We start from the raw sequence: 19437 nt of genomic DNA, 5'->3' as shown, positions 1-19437 counted from the left end.
GTTTTTTGCTTTTTTGATTTTTCTATTCTAAACACCTGTGGTTTGATGGATGTGTCTCTGGCAAACGTCCTGTGCATCAAGTGGTTTATTTTACATTTTCAGGTACAGCGGTTAGTTTGAAATAAAAGTTTGTTTAACAGTGGAAATTGAGTCTCACATTATTTACATTTTATTCACACACAAATCATTAATGGTGAACATTTTTAACTTTATCAACTGATTCTCTGAAGTCGATCAGCCCCTATTAAACAATAAAAAAAGTAAGACATCTTTTTCTTATACATAGTTTAGTAGCCTACTATTCTTTTTGGCAGAATTTATCATTATAATCAACTTAGTCCCTAAATGTATGTAAATGCAGGGAATGGGATTCAAATTGGATCCCCTTGGATGGAAACAGCGCAGATGTGCCCCATTTGGATAGAAAGATATCAGCTCTGCTGTTGTTCATAAATACCAGTAGTAATGTTGTACAATGAGGGCGTTGTCATCATGTTGCTGGAAATCAGTCATCAGTGTCCCAATGTGTATTGAGCTAGGGTCCTACTGCCCTTACCAGTGCCCGAATTCATGAACCAATTGAGAACAAACTTGAAGAGAAACTTTATTACAAAAAAACCCTGAAGTATTGGCTATTAATCATATAGAGTCCCACAGATATACTGTTCATGTATTATTGATTAGATTCAAATGAAATGCCAGTAATTTCTGTAGTATTTTGTCACTTTGACGTCTTTCCATTGCATTTACACACGTTTGCCAGCAGATGTCCCCAGAACGCTGTTTTCAAAGCAATCAATCATTGTCCGATGACCTGCTCAACTGATTCAGTTTCAGAAAGCTTGTTTTCCTGATCACTAAAATGAACACACTGGCTAACCATATGGCAGATTTTATTACACATGGCACAAGACTGTTCATAGTGCTGCACGGTATAATACATTCAGTCTACAATTCATCTTTCTTATTTTATTAGAATAAAGATTATCACTGTAGGAGCAGTAACTTCTACATGAAGCATGCTGAACACCTCAGATTTATGCCCAATAAGATTATTCATGAAAACTAATGCACTGGTAATGGATACGGACCTTATAAAGTCTCAGGTGACATGCAAAAACAATGATCACCCCTTGATCTGAAATAAGTTCATATACTGTCAGCTAGAGGTAACCAAGAACCAAAGGGGAAATAAGATCTGATTAATAATTATATATGGTTTAATAATTAATAAGTAGCTAAGATTATTAAGGGTTGAATTTCTTGCACAAAGATTAGAGTAGACTCATAAAGTCACGGCATTAAATGCTGCATGCATTTCAAAAAATGAATATCTTCCTCAGTATTTTGTCCTGTTTTCCAATGCAAATATCTCATTTGCTTAAATGCAAAACAAAGTTTTGAAAAATTTATGAAACAACATTATGTGAGTTTATGCTTAAAACAAAAACAAATAGCTTATCTGTCAATGAGTTATGAAAAGTTCCCTTTGAGTCCACAGGCAAATAGTTGTTATATGTATTTGTTTTAATGATAAATTCAGTTTCACAGAAAACAAGATAGTATATTTTATGTCATTTTGTATGTCCAGTAAAAGCATCTTGATTTAAAAATCTTTAGTATTTGTAAAACAGGACAAAAATCCCTTTTGTGCAGTGTGATCAAAGTAAGTTATTTCCATACGGTTGAGAGCAGAGCGATTCAAGCTACTTCTGTTTTGTAAAATGAATTAAAAAGTTATGGATATCTATTGGAAGTATATAGTTTCAAACTCTGAAGTGTTGCTAATACGACTCATTGTGTTTCTCCCTGGACATTTACAATTAGAGAACATTTTGATGTATTGTGTTCGCTTCAATTTATTCCTTCAATTTTCTTCACTTAAAAAAGTCTGGATTATGTTCTAATCATATGTTTTATCAACCATTTCCTGAGTCAGTCCTGTGAGGAAATACACTGTTTGCTGTATGAAATCCACAAATACCCCTGCCTTTAAAAAAGAAAATGTGACCAATGGTAAATACAAACCTTTTTCACTTCATTTTTCATCATATAAGAATCCTTATAATTAAATTCTACAGTTTCATCAGCAAAATACAGTGTTTAAACGCTAAACATGTTCCATCATTTGAAGTCCTTTCACCACAAATGTAAAAATAAAGCCTTTATACATTAAAAATATTAAGCATTAATTATGCACCTAGTGCATTGTATGATCTCATGAATAATTGTAACCACAGTTATAATACATCGTTATACACCTCTAGAAAGTATAATGTATTAAAACACATGACAAACCAAATTCAGCTGTAACAAGGAGTGTGCAAATATTTTAATGCATTTTAACTTTGGTTATAATTATTTATGAATACCATTGTAATGCATTATACATAAAGGTAATCACAGATGCTTCTCTAAAATGATAGTTTTGTTTGAATTACGCTGATATTAACACTGCAAGTGAATAAGCAATGAACATGATCTTAACACTAACTGCTACATTTTCCAGTTATGTTGAAAACTGATCTCAAGTATACCTTCAGTTTAATGTCTTAATGAACATAATTCAGATTTCTGTTAATTGAGAAACGAGCTGATGGTTATTTAAAGCAAGAACAAAGTTAAATGTTAAAAAGAGTTTGCATGTGGTTCATTTGTGCAGACTCTAAATACAGAAACCTGTATCAATATACATATGACAAACTTATTTTGCATGTGCATTCAACAACATTACAGCCTATTAAAAGCTTTCTATGAGAAAAGAATGTAAATGCAAAATATAAAATATATTTTTCTTCACAATAAAAACATTTTTCACCAATGAAATGTCATGTTTGTGCTCAAGCCCTTGAGATGTGATGTATGTGCAGTTTTGCATGCTCATTGTATACAAATGTAGCTGGAATTAGGGGTTATTGATAGGTAGGTTGCTTGTTGCATCACCATAGCAACAGTGCATTGATCAATCGGCGTTCATGTTTGATTATTGATTGTTTGGATGGGGGAGGACAGCTCTGCTTTCTCTTCCCTGCATCTCTGATCAGAGAATGAATCATTCGCTGGAGGGACATTGTGGCTTTTTCTAACAAATACTGTTTTAAAAGAATCATTAGGCTATGTCAAACAACATGACAATGACAATATGATATGATGATATAATGATATTTTATATGATAATATACAAACGAAATGTAATAACGGATATGAATGGTGAAAGTGAATGTTCGCAATTATTTAACAAGTAACCATTTGGAGGAGGTTTTGAATGTCAATGGCAGCACAAATTACACTCATTTATTTTTTGGTTTCGTTTGATTATTATTGTAATAATAATCATACTGTAAAATTTTTCAGTGTGAAATTATACCTTAAAGAGCGATTTCTATCCGATTTGACCCCAAAATTAGTTTAAATGTTTGTAGGTTGCTTCAGAGATATTAAATATTCTTTAATTAAAGTAAATGTAGATGGTTGCCGCTTTTTTTTTCAGTGTATCATCTTCATCTTTCATCATCATAAAACCCGTGATAATGTCGCGTAAAGAACGAAAGATCATTATGTGCAGCTTAAGATCGACACTTCAAAAGATCGATCAAATTTATCCTGATCACAAATAAATGTTTTATTTATTTTGATTCGAATCAATAATTGTGTGAAATTAATAATATGGTATTGAATAAATAAGGTCGATGAATGACAATAAACTATGTTTTGTGTTTTGTGTTTGTTCTTCAAGTGCACGAATACGGAACAAACAACACTGAGATGATAAACATAATTATTTTACATTTAATTTATGATACTCTTGTTTATAATCGGTTTGGTCGGATTATATTCCATAATGCTCTTGGTTTAAAACAAAAATCGTAAATGAGAATATTTACCAATAGCCTACAATTTTAAAGGTGCATTTCTTGTGAACATATAATGATTTTGGAAAGTGGGGCACATGAGATCATTTAAATACTTCGAGTTTCGGTTTTTGTTTTGACGCTGCATTCAGTCCTTTTGTGTCAAACACAGTTTTAAAACCATGGTCAAAAAATAGTGATCATCTGCAGCATGGCGTCTTTACTCTCCTTTTGAACATGTTGAGACCATTTTATTTAGAAAGATCTAAAAATATCAAGTTAATGAAACAGATACAGTTAGCAATTATTCAAAATATCTCATTATGACAAATTATATATCCTAAGAAAGGCCTTAATAGGCCTAAATGATAATGCTAAATTTGACCCTGTCAGTGCGACACTAGTGGTCACCTTTTCCAAAGTGTCGAGCGGTCATCTCATGTTGTTGTGGTCACCTTGTGTGGAAGAGTTTGGGGGCCGGACTTTAGCGCAGTGATGGTCTCTCTGCGTGATTGGTCTGTTTTGGACTGAGGGGGGCATGCATTGAGGAATGTGTTGGCCATCCTGGAGGGGAGAGTGATTGGGAATCACGTGGACTTGACCGAAACTGTGAGAGAGGGGGTCGACCATGAGAAGCATCAGTCCAGAGCAGTGACCGATCCACTGAGGGATCACCTGGAGAACCGAGATTAACGCAAACAACCTCAGGAGAAAGGCACAGAGGGGAACCCATGGCAGAGGGTATGTCATTTGTTTTTGGAAGTTCTGGCCCTCTTCATCAAGGTACATCAAGGTGTTGCTTGTTTAGGAGAGCTGGGGGTCCCTGCATTGTGTTTCATGTTTCCGTGTCCTGACCCCCACTCCCTCGTGTACTAGTGTAAGTGAGGCTATCGTGGAGCTCCCCTTTGTTTTGCTCCCGTTTTCCTGAAGACTTGAGAGAGTGTTTTATCGACACTTGAGAAAGGTTTTAGGCCCGCGCTGGACACCGAGCTCGTGGATGTAATTCCGCTCACCATAGGTTCAGATTTACACCAGGACTATCAAGGTGAAGCAGCAGAAAGTACGAGAGTGCTTGTTCTCCGTCGGGTTTGATGTTCGCACACATTTGGGAAGTCTCCATCAATCACTTTGGAGAAAAGCGCCTAAAATTTATTTTATTTATTGCCAGAGAGACCAAGATGGCATCATTAAATGAATTGATTTTTAAATTGATATATTCAATAGGCCTATTAATTATTTCCAGCTTTCTGCACTACAAACGTCGAAAAAATTGTGATTTAAATTAGTAGTTCATATTGTTTTCTTCGTTGCCTCATTTTTATTTATTTAATTTATGTAAAGCTACAATTTATGGCACTTTAATAGTAAACGTGCAAATATGTTATTATATATATATATATATATATAAGACTTCATATGCAAATGCCTTTAAGTGCTGTCAGAAATGAGCAGTTTTCTAAAATGAGCAGTTTTATCAAGCTTGTATGTTTATGTTCAGTAATTTTACTTTAATGACAATGAAAAGGACCTATCAATTGCCATTAAAGTGAAATTACTTACGTAAACATACAAGGTTGATAAAAATGCTAATTTTAGAAGAAAATTTCAGACAGCACTTATAGGCATTTGCATCTGAAGTCCTCAATATTCATATATATCACCGGTGTTGGTTTGATTTGATTTTGGCAGTTATTTTTTACACTTTTGTTGAATTTTGAGATTTCCCATTTGAATTGGCTACATGTCTGCATATAAAAACTCTGATTATAAATATAAATGGTTTTGTAGGAGGGTGTACAAAAACAGAGGAGGAGGAGGGGCAGGCCCCCGAGGAAGACCCTCAGTCGTACCATGGCGTGGGTGTGTGCAAGTGGTTCAATGTTCGGATGGGTTTTGGATTCCTGTCCATGACCACACGAGATGGTGTGCCTTTAGAAACCCCAGTCGACGTGTTTGTCCATCAGGTAAGTGTTGAGAAACATATTTAAAATTTTTGAAGCCTAAATACAATCGGCAGAAGTAAAAAGCCAAACGCAGGCTATACACCACAGTTGATGACATTTAATGTCTTCAACATTGTAGTCCCAGGCGTTAGCAACCGCCTTTCTCAAGACAAGTTAAAAAAATATCACACGATGGTATTGCTGACTTGTTTTATGTTGTGGAATAAAACATGAAAATATCTTGAGCTTGTGTTCACCGCAGACCTTATTTCAGGCATTTAACCAAAAAACCCATTGACTTCATGAAGATGGAAGCGAAAGTGCTAAAATGCAACTTGTTTCTGGGTTCATGTCATCCCTGCAGCGCTCTATTTCAAGGGGTGTTGCACTGACCCCTTTCCCATTTACCTTTTTGTTATGTTTTGGAAAGCCAACATCTGAAACCTAAAATTGCTCAGTCACTCCTGATTGTCCAAACACCAGTCAAACAGCATGTTTGAACTTCTGCAGTAATTGCATTGGTCCACGCTGGTATGGCTAGTATTTCTCTCTCAACTCTCATTTCCCATGTAAGTGCCGTATCTTAAAACAATAGTCTGGCCTGTCAGCAAGAGATGACCTCTTTAATCTTGTTTCCTGTCATAAAGTCATTAGCCACAGATACTTGTATGCTATTGAAGTGGAAACATTTAGGAGCCCTTTTGTATGGGTGACCAACTGGGTGGCCATTTGTGTCCTGGAGAGCTGCTGAGACTTTATACAGATCAGGGATGTGCAGCTTTGTTTAGTATTATTCGTTTAGCACATCATTGTATGCAGGGCTTGACATTAACTCTTTTGCTCTCCAGTCACTGTGGCCAGTGGTTTTCCAAAGTTACTAGCCACTCAGCATTTTCACTGGCCACAGTTTTGACATTGATACCATTGGGAAAATCTGCCATATAGATATTTTTAATATTATCTCATAATTTGGCAGCAGGTATATTAGGCTGCTGTCACTTTAAGACCTGACGCACGGATCCATTATACTGTTACACATGTTTTCTTTCTCAACTGTTCACTTAAAACACAACTGACCGTGTTTACATGAATACTCACCAAGACCAGCATTTTGACATTATTTTGTGTGTATTTGACTGTTTAAGAGCAATAAGCAGGGGAAAAGAACTCAATTTAGTATTGAGAGGCGGCTTTATGTTATTAACACAGATTGTTTCAAAGCAGCTTCACAGTAATAAACAGAAAAATAACAGAATCAATGATGCAAACTTCATCAAATGTTAGACAAACTCAAATTCTGAATAAAATAAAGCAGCTCTACAGAAGACGATAGTGTCGTTATTCAGCTCAATTCACTTCAAGTTTTGTTCTCATCCAGTCGTGTCAGTGCAGTCAAACCGATAATACTGAATGTTAAGTGTCTTGTACAGCCCAACTAAGCAAGCCAAAGGCGAGCGTGGCGAGATTCATTCCCGATCCACGTGCTGCGCACACGTTTGGCTGTGACAGCGGGCCTCAGCTACACAACATTAACTCCACCGGTCTTTGTGAGAGCAAACAAAAGAAAGACAGCTTTCTCTGCGTGACAGATCCTTTCTTTATCTGTGGAGTTTTGCTTCCTATTATTTCAAAACCTGCTTGCTTGTGATTTCTCCATCACCTGTGTGACTGTTACTAATGGATCATCCAGTACAGATCCAGTGAACATGCTCGTTTCTTAGGGTTTTTACTGTAGGAACAGCTCTAAAGATGCCTTAAAGCATGTCAGTGAGATGTCAGATGGAGGAAGGGAAGTTGGGGGTCGGGGGTCACGCGTCTAGGGAAATACGTTAACGGTCACTTTGACCGACACACAATGGAAGTACTTGAAAGGGAACACTGCATCTGCCTCAACATCACTGTGACCAACAGTGTTTCCACAAAACAAACACTGCTACAGATCCTCACGGGGCCGTTTACATCACATCAATACGAAGATCTGTAATACTAGTCATCTGATGATCCACTGACGTGTTTGATACATTTATTGTGCAGAATTATCTGCCTTATTTCTTAAAATCGTATATAAAATATCCAGGAGAACTAGAATAGTTTGAGTATTAAAAGGCATTTTCTTCGTTTCTCAGTTTTAAGCCAAATGCTGATGAAAAACTGTGCTACATACACTCTAACTAATATACTTATGCTTTTCTTAGAGGTGAAAGAAAAAAATAGCATAGTGCTCGATGGCCATGCCTAATATTACTTTACAAATGCACGTGATAATTTGTGCATTACAGTATTGAGAATGTGTGTGTTTTTTGCATAACTGTAAGCTACTGACAGTTGGAAGAGCGAAATAAAATGGATTTCACAGTCATGCAAATAATGCTAAAAACCTTACTGGTCAAATGCAATGTATAATTTCTTTCTTTTGATGTTGAGGTAAAGTAAGACCTGGACATGTTTCATGAGATGCTCCCATAATCCCATAATGCTTCTGCTCATTGTGTTTATCGGTTGTGTAATGCATTTACTGTGTGAGCTCACATTGCTGCCATTGGTTGGTGGCAGAAGAACGTGAAATGCAACATTAAGAGGAACTGTAATGCATTGGTTTTAATACATCAGTAGAATGCCATTCTGAGCAGACAATATATAGTATCCAGGATACTAAAGTACAGGGTAGCATTAGTTGTCTATGAATAAGGCTTCAAAATTCAATCTTCAGTCTCCCACCTCATGTTGTTCCATATGTATGATTTTCTTTATTTCATTGAACACAGAGGGTGAAATGGTCATTGAATAGGACTGTGTTGGTCATTCTGTTGAATGGATTGACAATAATGGGGACTGAGGCTTTCAATCTTCAAAAACAACATAAAAGTGGTCCATACTATTCTTGCACTATATTCTAAGTCTTCTCAAGCCATATGATGAACTGGACTTTATGAAAATTCATTCAGACCAGGTTTGTGAACCTGATAAACAAATTAATTGAAAAGATCTGACTTAAATTAGACATTGCTGCTTTTCACATTAAAGGATTGGCTCACTTCAGAATTCAAATTTCCCGATAATTTACTCACCCCCATGTCATCCAAGATGTTCATGTCTTTCTTTCTTCATTGTAAAAGAAATGAAGGTTTTTGAGGAAAACATTCCAGGATTTTTCTCCATATAGTGGACTTCACTGGGGTTCAACGGGTTGAAGGTCCAAATGTCAGTTTCAGTGCAGCTTCAAAGAGCTCTACACGATCCCAGACGAGGAATAAGAGTCTTATCAAGAGAAACCATCGGCCATTTTCTAAAAAAAATACAAATTATATACTTTTTAACCACAAATGCTCATCTTGCATTTGTACCGCGGTAGGGTGAAAAACTTTAATTTTCTCCTCCAACTTCAAAATTGTCCGACATCATTGTTTTACCTTTTTTTGTAAAGGGCGTTTGACTTATTCTTTGCACGTTCGCTTTGTAAACACTGGATCGGTACTTCCGCCTACATCACGCGTGACCTTTCCAACATGATTACGTAATGCGTGGAGCGTCACAGAGCAGTGCAAGAGCATTTGTGGTTAAAAACCAATGGTTTCTCTAGATAAGACCCTTATTCCTCATCTGGGATCATGTAGAGCTCTTTGAAGCTGCACTGAAACTGACATTTGGACCTTCAACACGTTGAACCCCAGTGAAGTCCACTATATGGAGAAAAATCCTGGAATGTTTTCATCAGAAACCTTCATTTCTTTTCAACTGAAGAAAGAAAGAAAGAAAGACTTGAACATCTTGGATGACATGGGGGTGAGTAAATTATCAGGAAAATTTAATTCTGAAGTGAACTAATCCTTTAACTACTTGCATATTTTTAATGTGTGTTTGCATATTTTTTTTCAAAGCCTGAGAGCTTCACTTATTGTAATTTGCATAGTAAAGAGGGACGAGTCTTAAAGTCAAAATTCAATGGAAGTAGAGACAGATCTTTTCTAGTAGAGAAAATGGAGGCAGATCTGAATGAGAGTTATTTAGATTATTTTATTAAAAGCTTTAAAATAATCACAAAGAGGGTATTACTGATGTATTTTATGGCATTGAATGAAACATGAGAATATCTTGAGCTTGTGTTCACCACAGAACTTATTTCAAACATTTTACCAAAAACCCACTGACTTCAAGGCCGATTGGAAGCCGAAGTGCTAAAATACGAAGTCGTTTCCAGGTTTTGGCCTAAAAAAATAAGTCATCCCTCCAGCACTCTATTTCTTTAAATAATTAGTTCAGGTGCTACATTTACACTTTCCCATAGGAGTTAATTCTTAACAGGGAATATATTCGCCCTCAGGAGACACTAAAGCCAAACAACCATTTGAAGAATTTTCGTGGACCCCTTCCACAGCATCCTTCCCTGTGGTCAGAGAGTGGGATTAAGAGACGTGTGTGTGCTGTGGGGGATGTGTATGTGTGTGTGTGTGTGGGTGTGTGTGTGAATCAGGAATGCTGTAACCTGGGTCGGGGGATGGTAAGGCATGGGTTTTTCACACATAAATCACTGGCTTTCTCTTTCATATCCCATAAGAAGGCACATCACACATACAGATGCACATACTGCAGTCCTCTGGGGTCTTTGTGCTTGAATAGTGTCTTCTACAGCAACACAAACACTTTGATGAGACCAGACATTTTGCGTTTCCAACCTAACAGCACTTTCTCGCCTTCTGCATGTAATTGATTCAGTTTCTGAATGAATGTGGATTTGGTGTAGTGGCATTACTGAGGATGTTTTTCTGTCCTCTCTCAGAGTAAACTGCACATGGAGGGTTTCCGCAGTCTAAAGGAGGGCGAGGCTGTTGAGTTCACATTCAAGAAGTCCTCCAAGGGTCTGGAGTCTCTGCGGGTGACGGGTCCTGCAGGAGCTCACTGTGTGGGCAGTGACAGGAGACCCAAAGGCAAGAGCGTCCAGAAACGCCGGGCCAAAGGAGACAGGTGAGTCGTCTCAGAGCTGTAGCATAATATAACGATTCACGTATTTCGCTTTGCACAGCTGTGAGCAAAAGGGCGGTTTCCTCTCTGTTACAAAGAAACATGGGTCTTTCCAGTAGCTTTATTTTAAGTCCTGTGCCATTACACTCTCAGAAGAAAGTGATACAAAAGCTGTGACTGGGGCAGTACCCTTTAAAAGGTATACTTTTGTACCTTGTTTACCCCTAAATGGTGCATATTAGTACCTTAATGGTACATATTATTAGATAAAGTGTACATATTATACACTAGATCGCTTTAAATCCAGCAGCTTTAAAGTATTAAAGGATTAGTTCACTTCAGAATTAAAATTGTTGAAGGTCCAAATGTCAGTTTCAGTGCAGCTTCAAGGTGATCCCAGACGAGGAATAAGAGTCTTATCTATAGAAACCATCGGTCATTTTCTAAAAAAAATAAAAATTATATACTTTTTAACCACAAATGCTCTTGCACTGCTCTGCGATGCTCCACACATTACGTAATCACGTTGGAAAGGTCACGCGTGACGTAGACGAAAGTACAGATCCAGTGTTTACAAAGCAAACATGCAAAGACTAAGTCAAACGCCCTTTACAAAAAAGGTAAAACAACGATGTCGGATGATTTTGAAGTTGGGGGAGAAAATGAGAGTTTTTCGCCCTATTACGCGTAACCTTTCCAACGTGATTACGTAATGCATCGCAGAGCAGTGCGAGACGAGCATTTGTGGTTAAAAAGTATTTTTTTTAGAAAATGGACGATTGTTTCTCTAGATAAGACTCTTATTCCTCGTCTGGGATCATGTAGAGCTCTTTGAAGCTGCACTGAAACTGACATTTGGACCTTCAACCCGTTGAACCCCAGTGAAGTCCACTATATGGAGAAAAATCACGGAATGTTTTCCTCAAAAACCTTCATTTCTTTTAAACTGAAGAAAGAAAAACCAACATCTTTGATTGAAATGGGGGTGAGTAAATTATCAGGAAATTTTAATTCTGAAGTGAACTAATCCTTTAAACATGAAAAACAGTGTCAGAGTCTCTTTCAATTAGAATTACTTCAGTTTGGTCTATAAAGCGGCTCTCCGGTGTGTTCATGTTTTTACTCGCGTCTCAAAGAAGGTGGAGCCTAAGAGCCACACCCACCTATTGCATAATCGCCACAGACCAATGGTAGTTTGATGGTGTTTATCAGCCAGAGTGAAATTTTCCAGAAAGTTTGCTCTGGCAAGCTGTTTCGAACTCCCGAAATGAACTTCGTTTTGGTCTGATTTTGTTCTAAATTACATCACACATCTTCGTTCTTTGATTTCACTTGAAGTATACCGGGGCCTTTGGGGTGAAGGATTTCGCAATGGGTTCAAGTTGATCACTCAAATTCACTGCGCTGACCAACAAAATTTGCTTGGTTTGACAGTGTCTTTTGTGTGAGCTGTGCTTCATACATCACTACACTGTTGACAAAGAACAATGGACCATTTCACCTGCAAAATTAAGCCGAAATTCAGATATGTGACCACACCTTAACTGTCAACCCTTTTTGCAAGGCATTTTGATAGAATTTCAGGGGCTGTAAATATTTTCCTCTACACGGTTTTGCTTTGACATTGAATCCTGTTATTGTCATTCTGCCACCATATTTGATGTGCACATGCCATTTATGAAACTCTTTAAATAGAAAAAAGCATATCAGCATTTGCTGTACATGTAAAAACACTCAGTCACTCTATTATATTACAAGTAGAAATAGCTCATCCTTTAGGAAATGTGTGTGTGTGTGTGTGTGTGTGTGTGTGTGTTTGTTTTAGCAGCCCATAGGAAGAGCCTGAACCCCTCTCTTTGATCTCTCCAAAAATGTGTTTTGGTCATCTCACCCCTGTCACCAGTTCCTCCCCTCCCCCCTTCCTTTGCCCTCAGTTAGGGCTGCATGGACAGGCTGTCGATGAGACCTGGATCAATAACTGGTTAAAATGCCTGGTCACTGATGCATTTATACCTGATGGATATGATGGATATCCCCCAATCCTGAGGTTGTTCAAAGATCTTTACATCCGAAAGCAACTTTAAATGTTAACTACAAGGATGATCACCCAGTTTTCCATCTAATTTGCAAGAAAAAATTATTCACTCAGACTTATTCACTGGTTCAATACATAGAGCAAGGAATTTACTCCGTGAAATTTTTGCATCCTCGACCCAAATGATTCCTTTTTTGGCTCTTAATACAGATGGAAGTTATAGGCGTATCATTTGGCCCAGTCAGTCCATTCTGATCACTGTGACTGACAGTATCCGTTGTGTTGACAGTATCTGAGTGCAGATCTTTATTGAGGCCTGCGTTCGATACATCCCTAGAGCACGCTGCCCCTTTAAGAAGAGCCACATCTGTCCATCATGGTTATTCATCAGCTCAGTGGACCCACTGCATGTACCGTCACTGTTTAATGAAGCAGCCTTTGTGAAGAAGAAGTACACTTTAGCATGCTTTTAAAAAGTGTGCTTATTACAGAAAGAGTATACTTTAAAATAATATACTTAAGTGTGAAATGAATTGAATGTTTTTAGACACTTTAAAATTAAAAGAAAATATATTGTCGTTTAAATTTATATTTAAAGCAATTAGCTGAACTTATGAGTGTTTTTTTTTTTTTTTTGACCCTCTCAAGTAGGACTTAAGTACATCTTTATATATAATTTTATAATTAGTTCAATTGTCTTTGAAATATGGTTAAAGTGCACTGTTGAATGTACTGACAAGGTAAAGTAAAATGTACTTTAAGGTCATTTCTATTGAAACTTATGTTTCAATAGAACATAACAAATGTAATGAAGAAGTGGGAGTTCAATACATGTAAAATATATAATCTTTAAATGTAAAATTAAACAACATACTACAGATAAAATTATAATCAAGTTCTTTAGTATGTTAGATCAAAGATCAAAATAAGCATATTTTTTAAAAGCATAACAAAAGATTATTAAAACAATGTTTTAAAATGCACTTTAAAGTACAACTTTTAATTTAACATTATTACAAACTTTACATTATTGCACTATTTTCTAAAAATTTACTTAAGTCTGTTTGAAAACAGTGAATCTGTACTCCTTTTAGTACGCTTTTTTGGCCTTTTATTTCATTAATATTATATTATCTGCAAGTACAGTTTAATATGGTAACACATTATATTATAAGGCTCTATTAGTTAACATTAGTTTACTATATTAGTTAACATGAACTAACAATGAATAATATGTCTAAAAGCATTTATTGTTTAAATGACCTGAGCTAACATGAACTAACAATGAACAGTTGTATTTTTTTTAACTAATGTTAACAAAGATTAATAAATACTGTAACAAACATATTATTATACATTATATACGTTAACCAACATTAACCAACAGAACCTTATTGTAAAGATATATATATATTAAGGTTTGAAGTATTACTACAATTATTATTATTATTATTACAGTTTTTACAAGATTACAAGTGCACTTTCATTACAACTGATCACTTCTTTTTCACAAGGGAGAAGAAAATCAAGGCAGAATAAAGTGTGAATGTTATGCGCATTCGGTTCCGAGATCGCAGTTTATTTAATTGACAACAGATGAAGGTGCCCGTGAGGGGTCAGGGGTCAGGGTTGCCATGGAAACTGCATGTGTTTAGGGACTGGGTGGGGTGTTTGGGGGTTAGGGCTGCAAGAGGTCATAGTTCATAGGTTGCTGCTGCAGCTTTTTTCAAACAAAGGCCGTCATTGCCTTCTGCACACTCCGCCTGCTGTCCGTCCGTGCCGCACACTGTGCTGATGAAGGCCTCGGGTCAGTGCCTATAAACCACCAGAAGCTGCAATGGTGTCACCCGAAAGTCCCCTGTGCCCTGCAGTCGCCCACATGACCTCCGCTGAGTGGACATCAATGCAGCAGCGACTGCCCCATACCAAGCACCCATATGCCACTGGGACCTCCGCACATGGCCTTTATTTTCTTTGGAAATTTGGAATGATTGCTCACGCTATGTGGCAAACTTTAACCCTATAAAGCCGACTGGATCATATTTGATTCGCAAAGGCCTCTAAATGATCAACAAGATCAAAACTTTTTTTCCTTCTGTTGTCTGATTGACAGTTTAGACTTTTTTCGCAAGTACTTTTACTATAATTGTAAAGACGTCCACCTTCAGCTCATGCTTCACGTGTCCTTCTGCTGTGAAATCTTTACAGTAAATGTAAGAATAACTTGGATATTATGAGTAATATTTCAAGAAAAACATTTACTGGACTAAAGCAACTTAGGTTTACTTGAATATCCATACAACATTTTCAAAACAATCATGTCAAATATGACAATCAAGCTTTTGAGGAAGGATTATTTGTTCATCTCTCAATCATCATTGTATTGTATTGCATTATATGTTTTAAAACTACAGTTTGATCATAAAACTAAGCATTTAAATATCATCATACTAAGACATATTATTGGCAGATATTGATATTTATATGCATTTTATGTAAGTATCTGCTATCCTGTTATAAAGATCTCATCTTACTTTTTGGCCATATAAAATCAGCATCTGCACCACATTTTTGTTCAGTCTGAGGTATTTTTCCTCCTCAAGTATGAGCTCCATATTCTCACTATATCATACTATATGAATATAAGCCATAAAAGGCAAAATACTATAATTTCAGAATCTTATGAAAATGAACATTTTAGAATGACCTGATTGTTGATGGTCGTCAGCATTTTGTTGTACATGTAAACACACTCATTAAAGGGTTAGTTCACCCAAAAATGAAAATTCTGTCATTTATTACTCACGCTCATGTCGTTCCACACCCGTAAGACCTTCATTCATCTTCGGAACGCAAATTGAGATATTTTTGTTGAAATCCGATGGCTCAGTGAGGCCTGCATAGCCAGCAATGACATTTTCTCTCTCAAGATCCATTAATGTTCTAAAAACATATTTAAATACGTTCATGTGAGTACAGTGGTTTAATATTAATATTATAAAGCGACGAGAATATTTTTGGTGCGCCAAAAAAAACAAAATAACGACTTATTTATTGATGGCCGATTTCAAAACACTGCTTCATGAAGCTTTAACTTTTTTATATTCCCAAAACTGTTCTATAAGTTATGGACATGATGATGAAAAAAATAAGAGATGGAAGGAAAAATTACATGTCAATGCTTTTGCGTTCTCTCCCAGTTGTTTAGCGTTCCCCAGAGAAACTTTGGATTTGCTCGCAAAACTTTTGAGCGGAGTTCTTTGCGAGCGAACGTAAAATTTCTTGGGGAAATGCATAACTTTTGAACTTTTTCTCCCAGACATTTTTTTTTCCTTTGTCCCTTTAGGGGCTCCATTTTAAGTCACTTAACAGGGTTTTTCCTGGGTCAAAAATGGTCTTCGGTGGTGATGGACAAACACAGTCAGTACCATAGCTATGTGAACTGAGAGTACTGGCAATAAATCAAAAACAAATGCAAAGAAATGATTTGTAATATTAACTCATCATGTGAAATTAAAAATAATCACTGTCAGGACAGATCATAAAACAAATGTGCTTTTTATTAAAAATTTGTAAATTTAAATGTAAAAAGTCACTGAGTGATTGATTTGTAAAGTGAACAACAAAGATTACACATTAAATAGAACAAGTGGCAGCTCTGTTATTTTGCATTTACACTCCAAGATTTAATGCTCAGATCATTTGACATACAGTATCACATTGTTTTCTTCCATCCATTGCTATGGTCATCACTGTCAACTGGAATCAATCGCCCATTTATATGGCTGTCAATCCAAAAACTTTGCAATGTGTAGTTAGCAGCATGAAAAATATATATTATATACAGAAAGGAAAAGCGAGCAAAGATCACTGCCATAATAAACACTAAAGCTATCAATTACAATGTAAGGTACACAAAGCTGCACTCTTGAAGAACTCCCGTTATAATCAATGAAGTTGTACAATGAATCTCTTATTGATGTCATTTTTATACTTTGTTGGTTATAATGAGAGGATTCGTGAGAGTGCACTGTAGAGCTCGCGCTCCGCTGTTCTGAGTGGTGTTGAGCGGATTCATAAACACATCTGATTGGCCATTGCGTTCACATGCTCTACAGACATGTCTGTGATTGGCTACAAAGCTCAACGCTGCAAAAACATGTTGTAAATAGAAACCTTTGACACTCTTCACAGAGAGCTTCAAAGAAGCTGGCTATTAGCAAGTACTGGTACTGAAGAATGGCAGGTATCATCATTCTTCACATTAAATGATCAAATAAATCTTTGGCGGGACAAAGATTCATTTTGGCGACTGCCAAACAATTTTGAATACAGAAAAACCCTGCTTAAGTAGTATATTCTAATGTGAGTGTCTAAGGTGATTTGTGATTATTATTTTTTCACAGGTGTTATAATTGTGGTGGTCTGGACCATCATGCCAAAGAATGTAAGCTGCCTCCCCAACCCAAAAGATGCCATTTCTGCCAAAGCGTCGCACACATGATTGCCAACTGCCCCGCCAAAGCCCAGCAGTCGTCACAGGGCTCTCAGGGAACGTCTGCAGGTCTCACGGGGGAGAAAGCAGAGCACAGTCATTCCCCTCCGCCCACCGACTGAGAAAACCAATCATATCACTATACTGGAAAAACAAACGCATAATGCTGCTGTTGGAACTTCCTCAGGTCTATGAGAAGAACGTCACTTTTTTAATGGTCTAACACTCAGGAATAGAGCTGCTCTCAGGAATTTCAGTAAAGTGTTTGGTGTATTACTGCAGTAGTTATCTCATATCTCATTAAGTGATTTTTCTCTTCCTCGTCTAGAGTTGGCGAAAGGTATAAACTCAAAACAAACGTCTTATTCTTACAGATGATTAACTGAGTGTTTCTTGTACTTCTTGATGCTTTTATGAAAATGTTTTGGTGGTGGGTTTGAACTGGGGATTTGGCAATTGCCAGTTTTGCAATAGACTGTCCTGATCACCAGGGACCAAATGAATGTTAAAACCGCTGGCTTGGCTCTCTTAACCAGCGGCTCTTTTTACACGTGTCCAAATCTGTCACTAGTGATCTGAACAAAAACACGCTCGATTAGACATGAAAGTAAATAATCAATCACACTTTTATCTCTAAACTCAAGTCAACCGATATTTGCTGTCTTGTCTTAAATGCTGCTGATCTGTATGTCTGCTAGCGATATATTTTGTTATTTGTCTTTGGAGAGAAACAGAGAGAAAAAAGTTGTTCATCTGAACAAATGTTGCCCGTTCCTGCGTTGATGGTGAAGACATTGGCTCCGTTCTCCAGCTGCCTGTATTGTTTTGGAATGTATTTAACAGCCTTTTACTCCCATTTTACAGGAGGAGCTGAAAGACTTTAAAGCATATTTAATATATATATAGATATTCTGTTTATGTAAACCTATTATTAGCCTTACTCATAGTATTTATTTATAGCAACATGCTCTGCATCTTCTCCACAATGTAAAAGAGACTCCGGCTCCTACCTCAAGTTTCTCAGTATAATTTCCAAAATACCTCAACCATCATCTCATGTGCCACGAATCGGCAGATATTGATGAGCTTTTATTTGTGTATGGTTGTTTTATTGCACTGATTTCTTGCTCTGTGCATTTTATTTTGTTATATCGTGGAGCATTGTGATATCTTTGTCTGTGTTGAAGACGGCACTGTAATCGGCCTCATCTGACAGATTTATGTTTTATTCTTTAGTCGCTATTTAACCTATAAATGCCTTTCACTTTAGCAGTGTTGAATCATGACTCTGAACTCAGGGAGCGTATCAAGCAGTGTGAGGTAGACATGATTTTACATTAAGTGATAAGAATTATTTTATTATAGTTCCATGTACCATCATAATTATTGTAATTATTAACTTTCTGAGATTTGTGGATCAAACAGGAATGTATATCCGGTAACACTTTATTTTACGGTGTCCTTGTTACACATTACATGAAGTTACTATAGTAATAACTATAAATTATGCATAATTACATGCACAAGTACACACAGTTAACTAATATTTCTCAGTACTCAAATGTATAATTACACTGTAACAAGGACACCTTAAAATAAAGTGTAACTGTATACCCTAACTATGCTGTGGTTGCCTCCTACATAAACTGGAAACATTGCCATTATCTAATCCATTCCTTTATGCAATTATGTTTGAGTTCTTGTTTTTGGCATATTTAATAAAAGAATGTATCATACAAAGTTTTGCACCATTTAGCTGTGTTTTTGACTATCCTGTTGAACTTGGGAATCACTTCTTGAACATTTGAATGTAATGTGTTTTAAAGTTTTCAATGGTTTTTGTCATCCAATAAATTTAGTGGAATGTGAGAAAAAGACTGGTTGTGACCTCTTCTCTCAATCATGATTGTATATATGTATATTTAGTTTTGGTTAGACTAGTGACATACATTCACCATTTTATTCACTATATCATTATGTTTTAACAAAAAGGCTATAGCTCCATAGTATTTGCATAGCACTGGCACAGCAAATTTATTTTCTTAATCTTTGTTACTGGTATTATTGTAAAGAATTTTTCCATGCATGTACTTCTGCAAAAATAAAATAAGGACTGGAGTGTGGAAGACTAGAGCAGTGTTCTGCTGTCCAACA

At 36.5% G+C, this 19437-nt stretch overlaps 1 protein-coding gene across 1 annotated transcript; it reads left to right on the top strand.

Moving 5' to 3' along the window:
• The first annotated feature begins 4261 nt into the window (after positions 1–4261).
• Positions 4262–19054, top strand: lin28aa (lin-28 homolog Aa). Its single transcript, XM_051865587.1, has 4 exons — positions 4262–4592; positions 5640–5815; positions 10572–10756; positions 17195–19054. The coding sequence occupies exons 1-4, from the start codon at positions 4583–4585 to the stop codon at positions 17403–17405; spliced, it is 582 nt and encodes a 193-aa protein (XP_051721547.1). The 5' UTR covers positions 4262–4582; the 3' UTR covers positions 17406–19054.
• Positions 19055–19437: the final 383 nt, after the last annotated feature.

Source organism: Ctenopharyngodon idella, chromosome 16, assembly GCF_019924925.1.
Source record: "Ctenopharyngodon idella isolate HZGC_01 chromosome 16, HZGC01, whole genome shotgun sequence".
NCBI classification, from domain to species: Eukaryota; Metazoa; Chordata; class Actinopteri; order Cypriniformes; family Xenocyprididae; genus Ctenopharyngodon; species Ctenopharyngodon idella.
This window is presented reverse-complemented; position numbering and strand designations above follow the sequence as displayed.

Bases quoted from the DNA above. Each gene is read 5' to 3' on its own strand.
- lin28aa (XM_051865587.1), top strand. The intron at 5,816-10,571 runs GTAAGTGTTGAG...GTCCTCTCTCAG, and splicing joins TCGACGTGTTTGTCCATCAG to AGTAAACTGCACATGGAGGG. The intron at 10,757-17,194 runs GTGAGTCGTCTC...ATTTTTTCACAG, and splicing joins CGCCGGGCCAAAGGAGACAG to GTGTTATAATTGTGGTGGTC.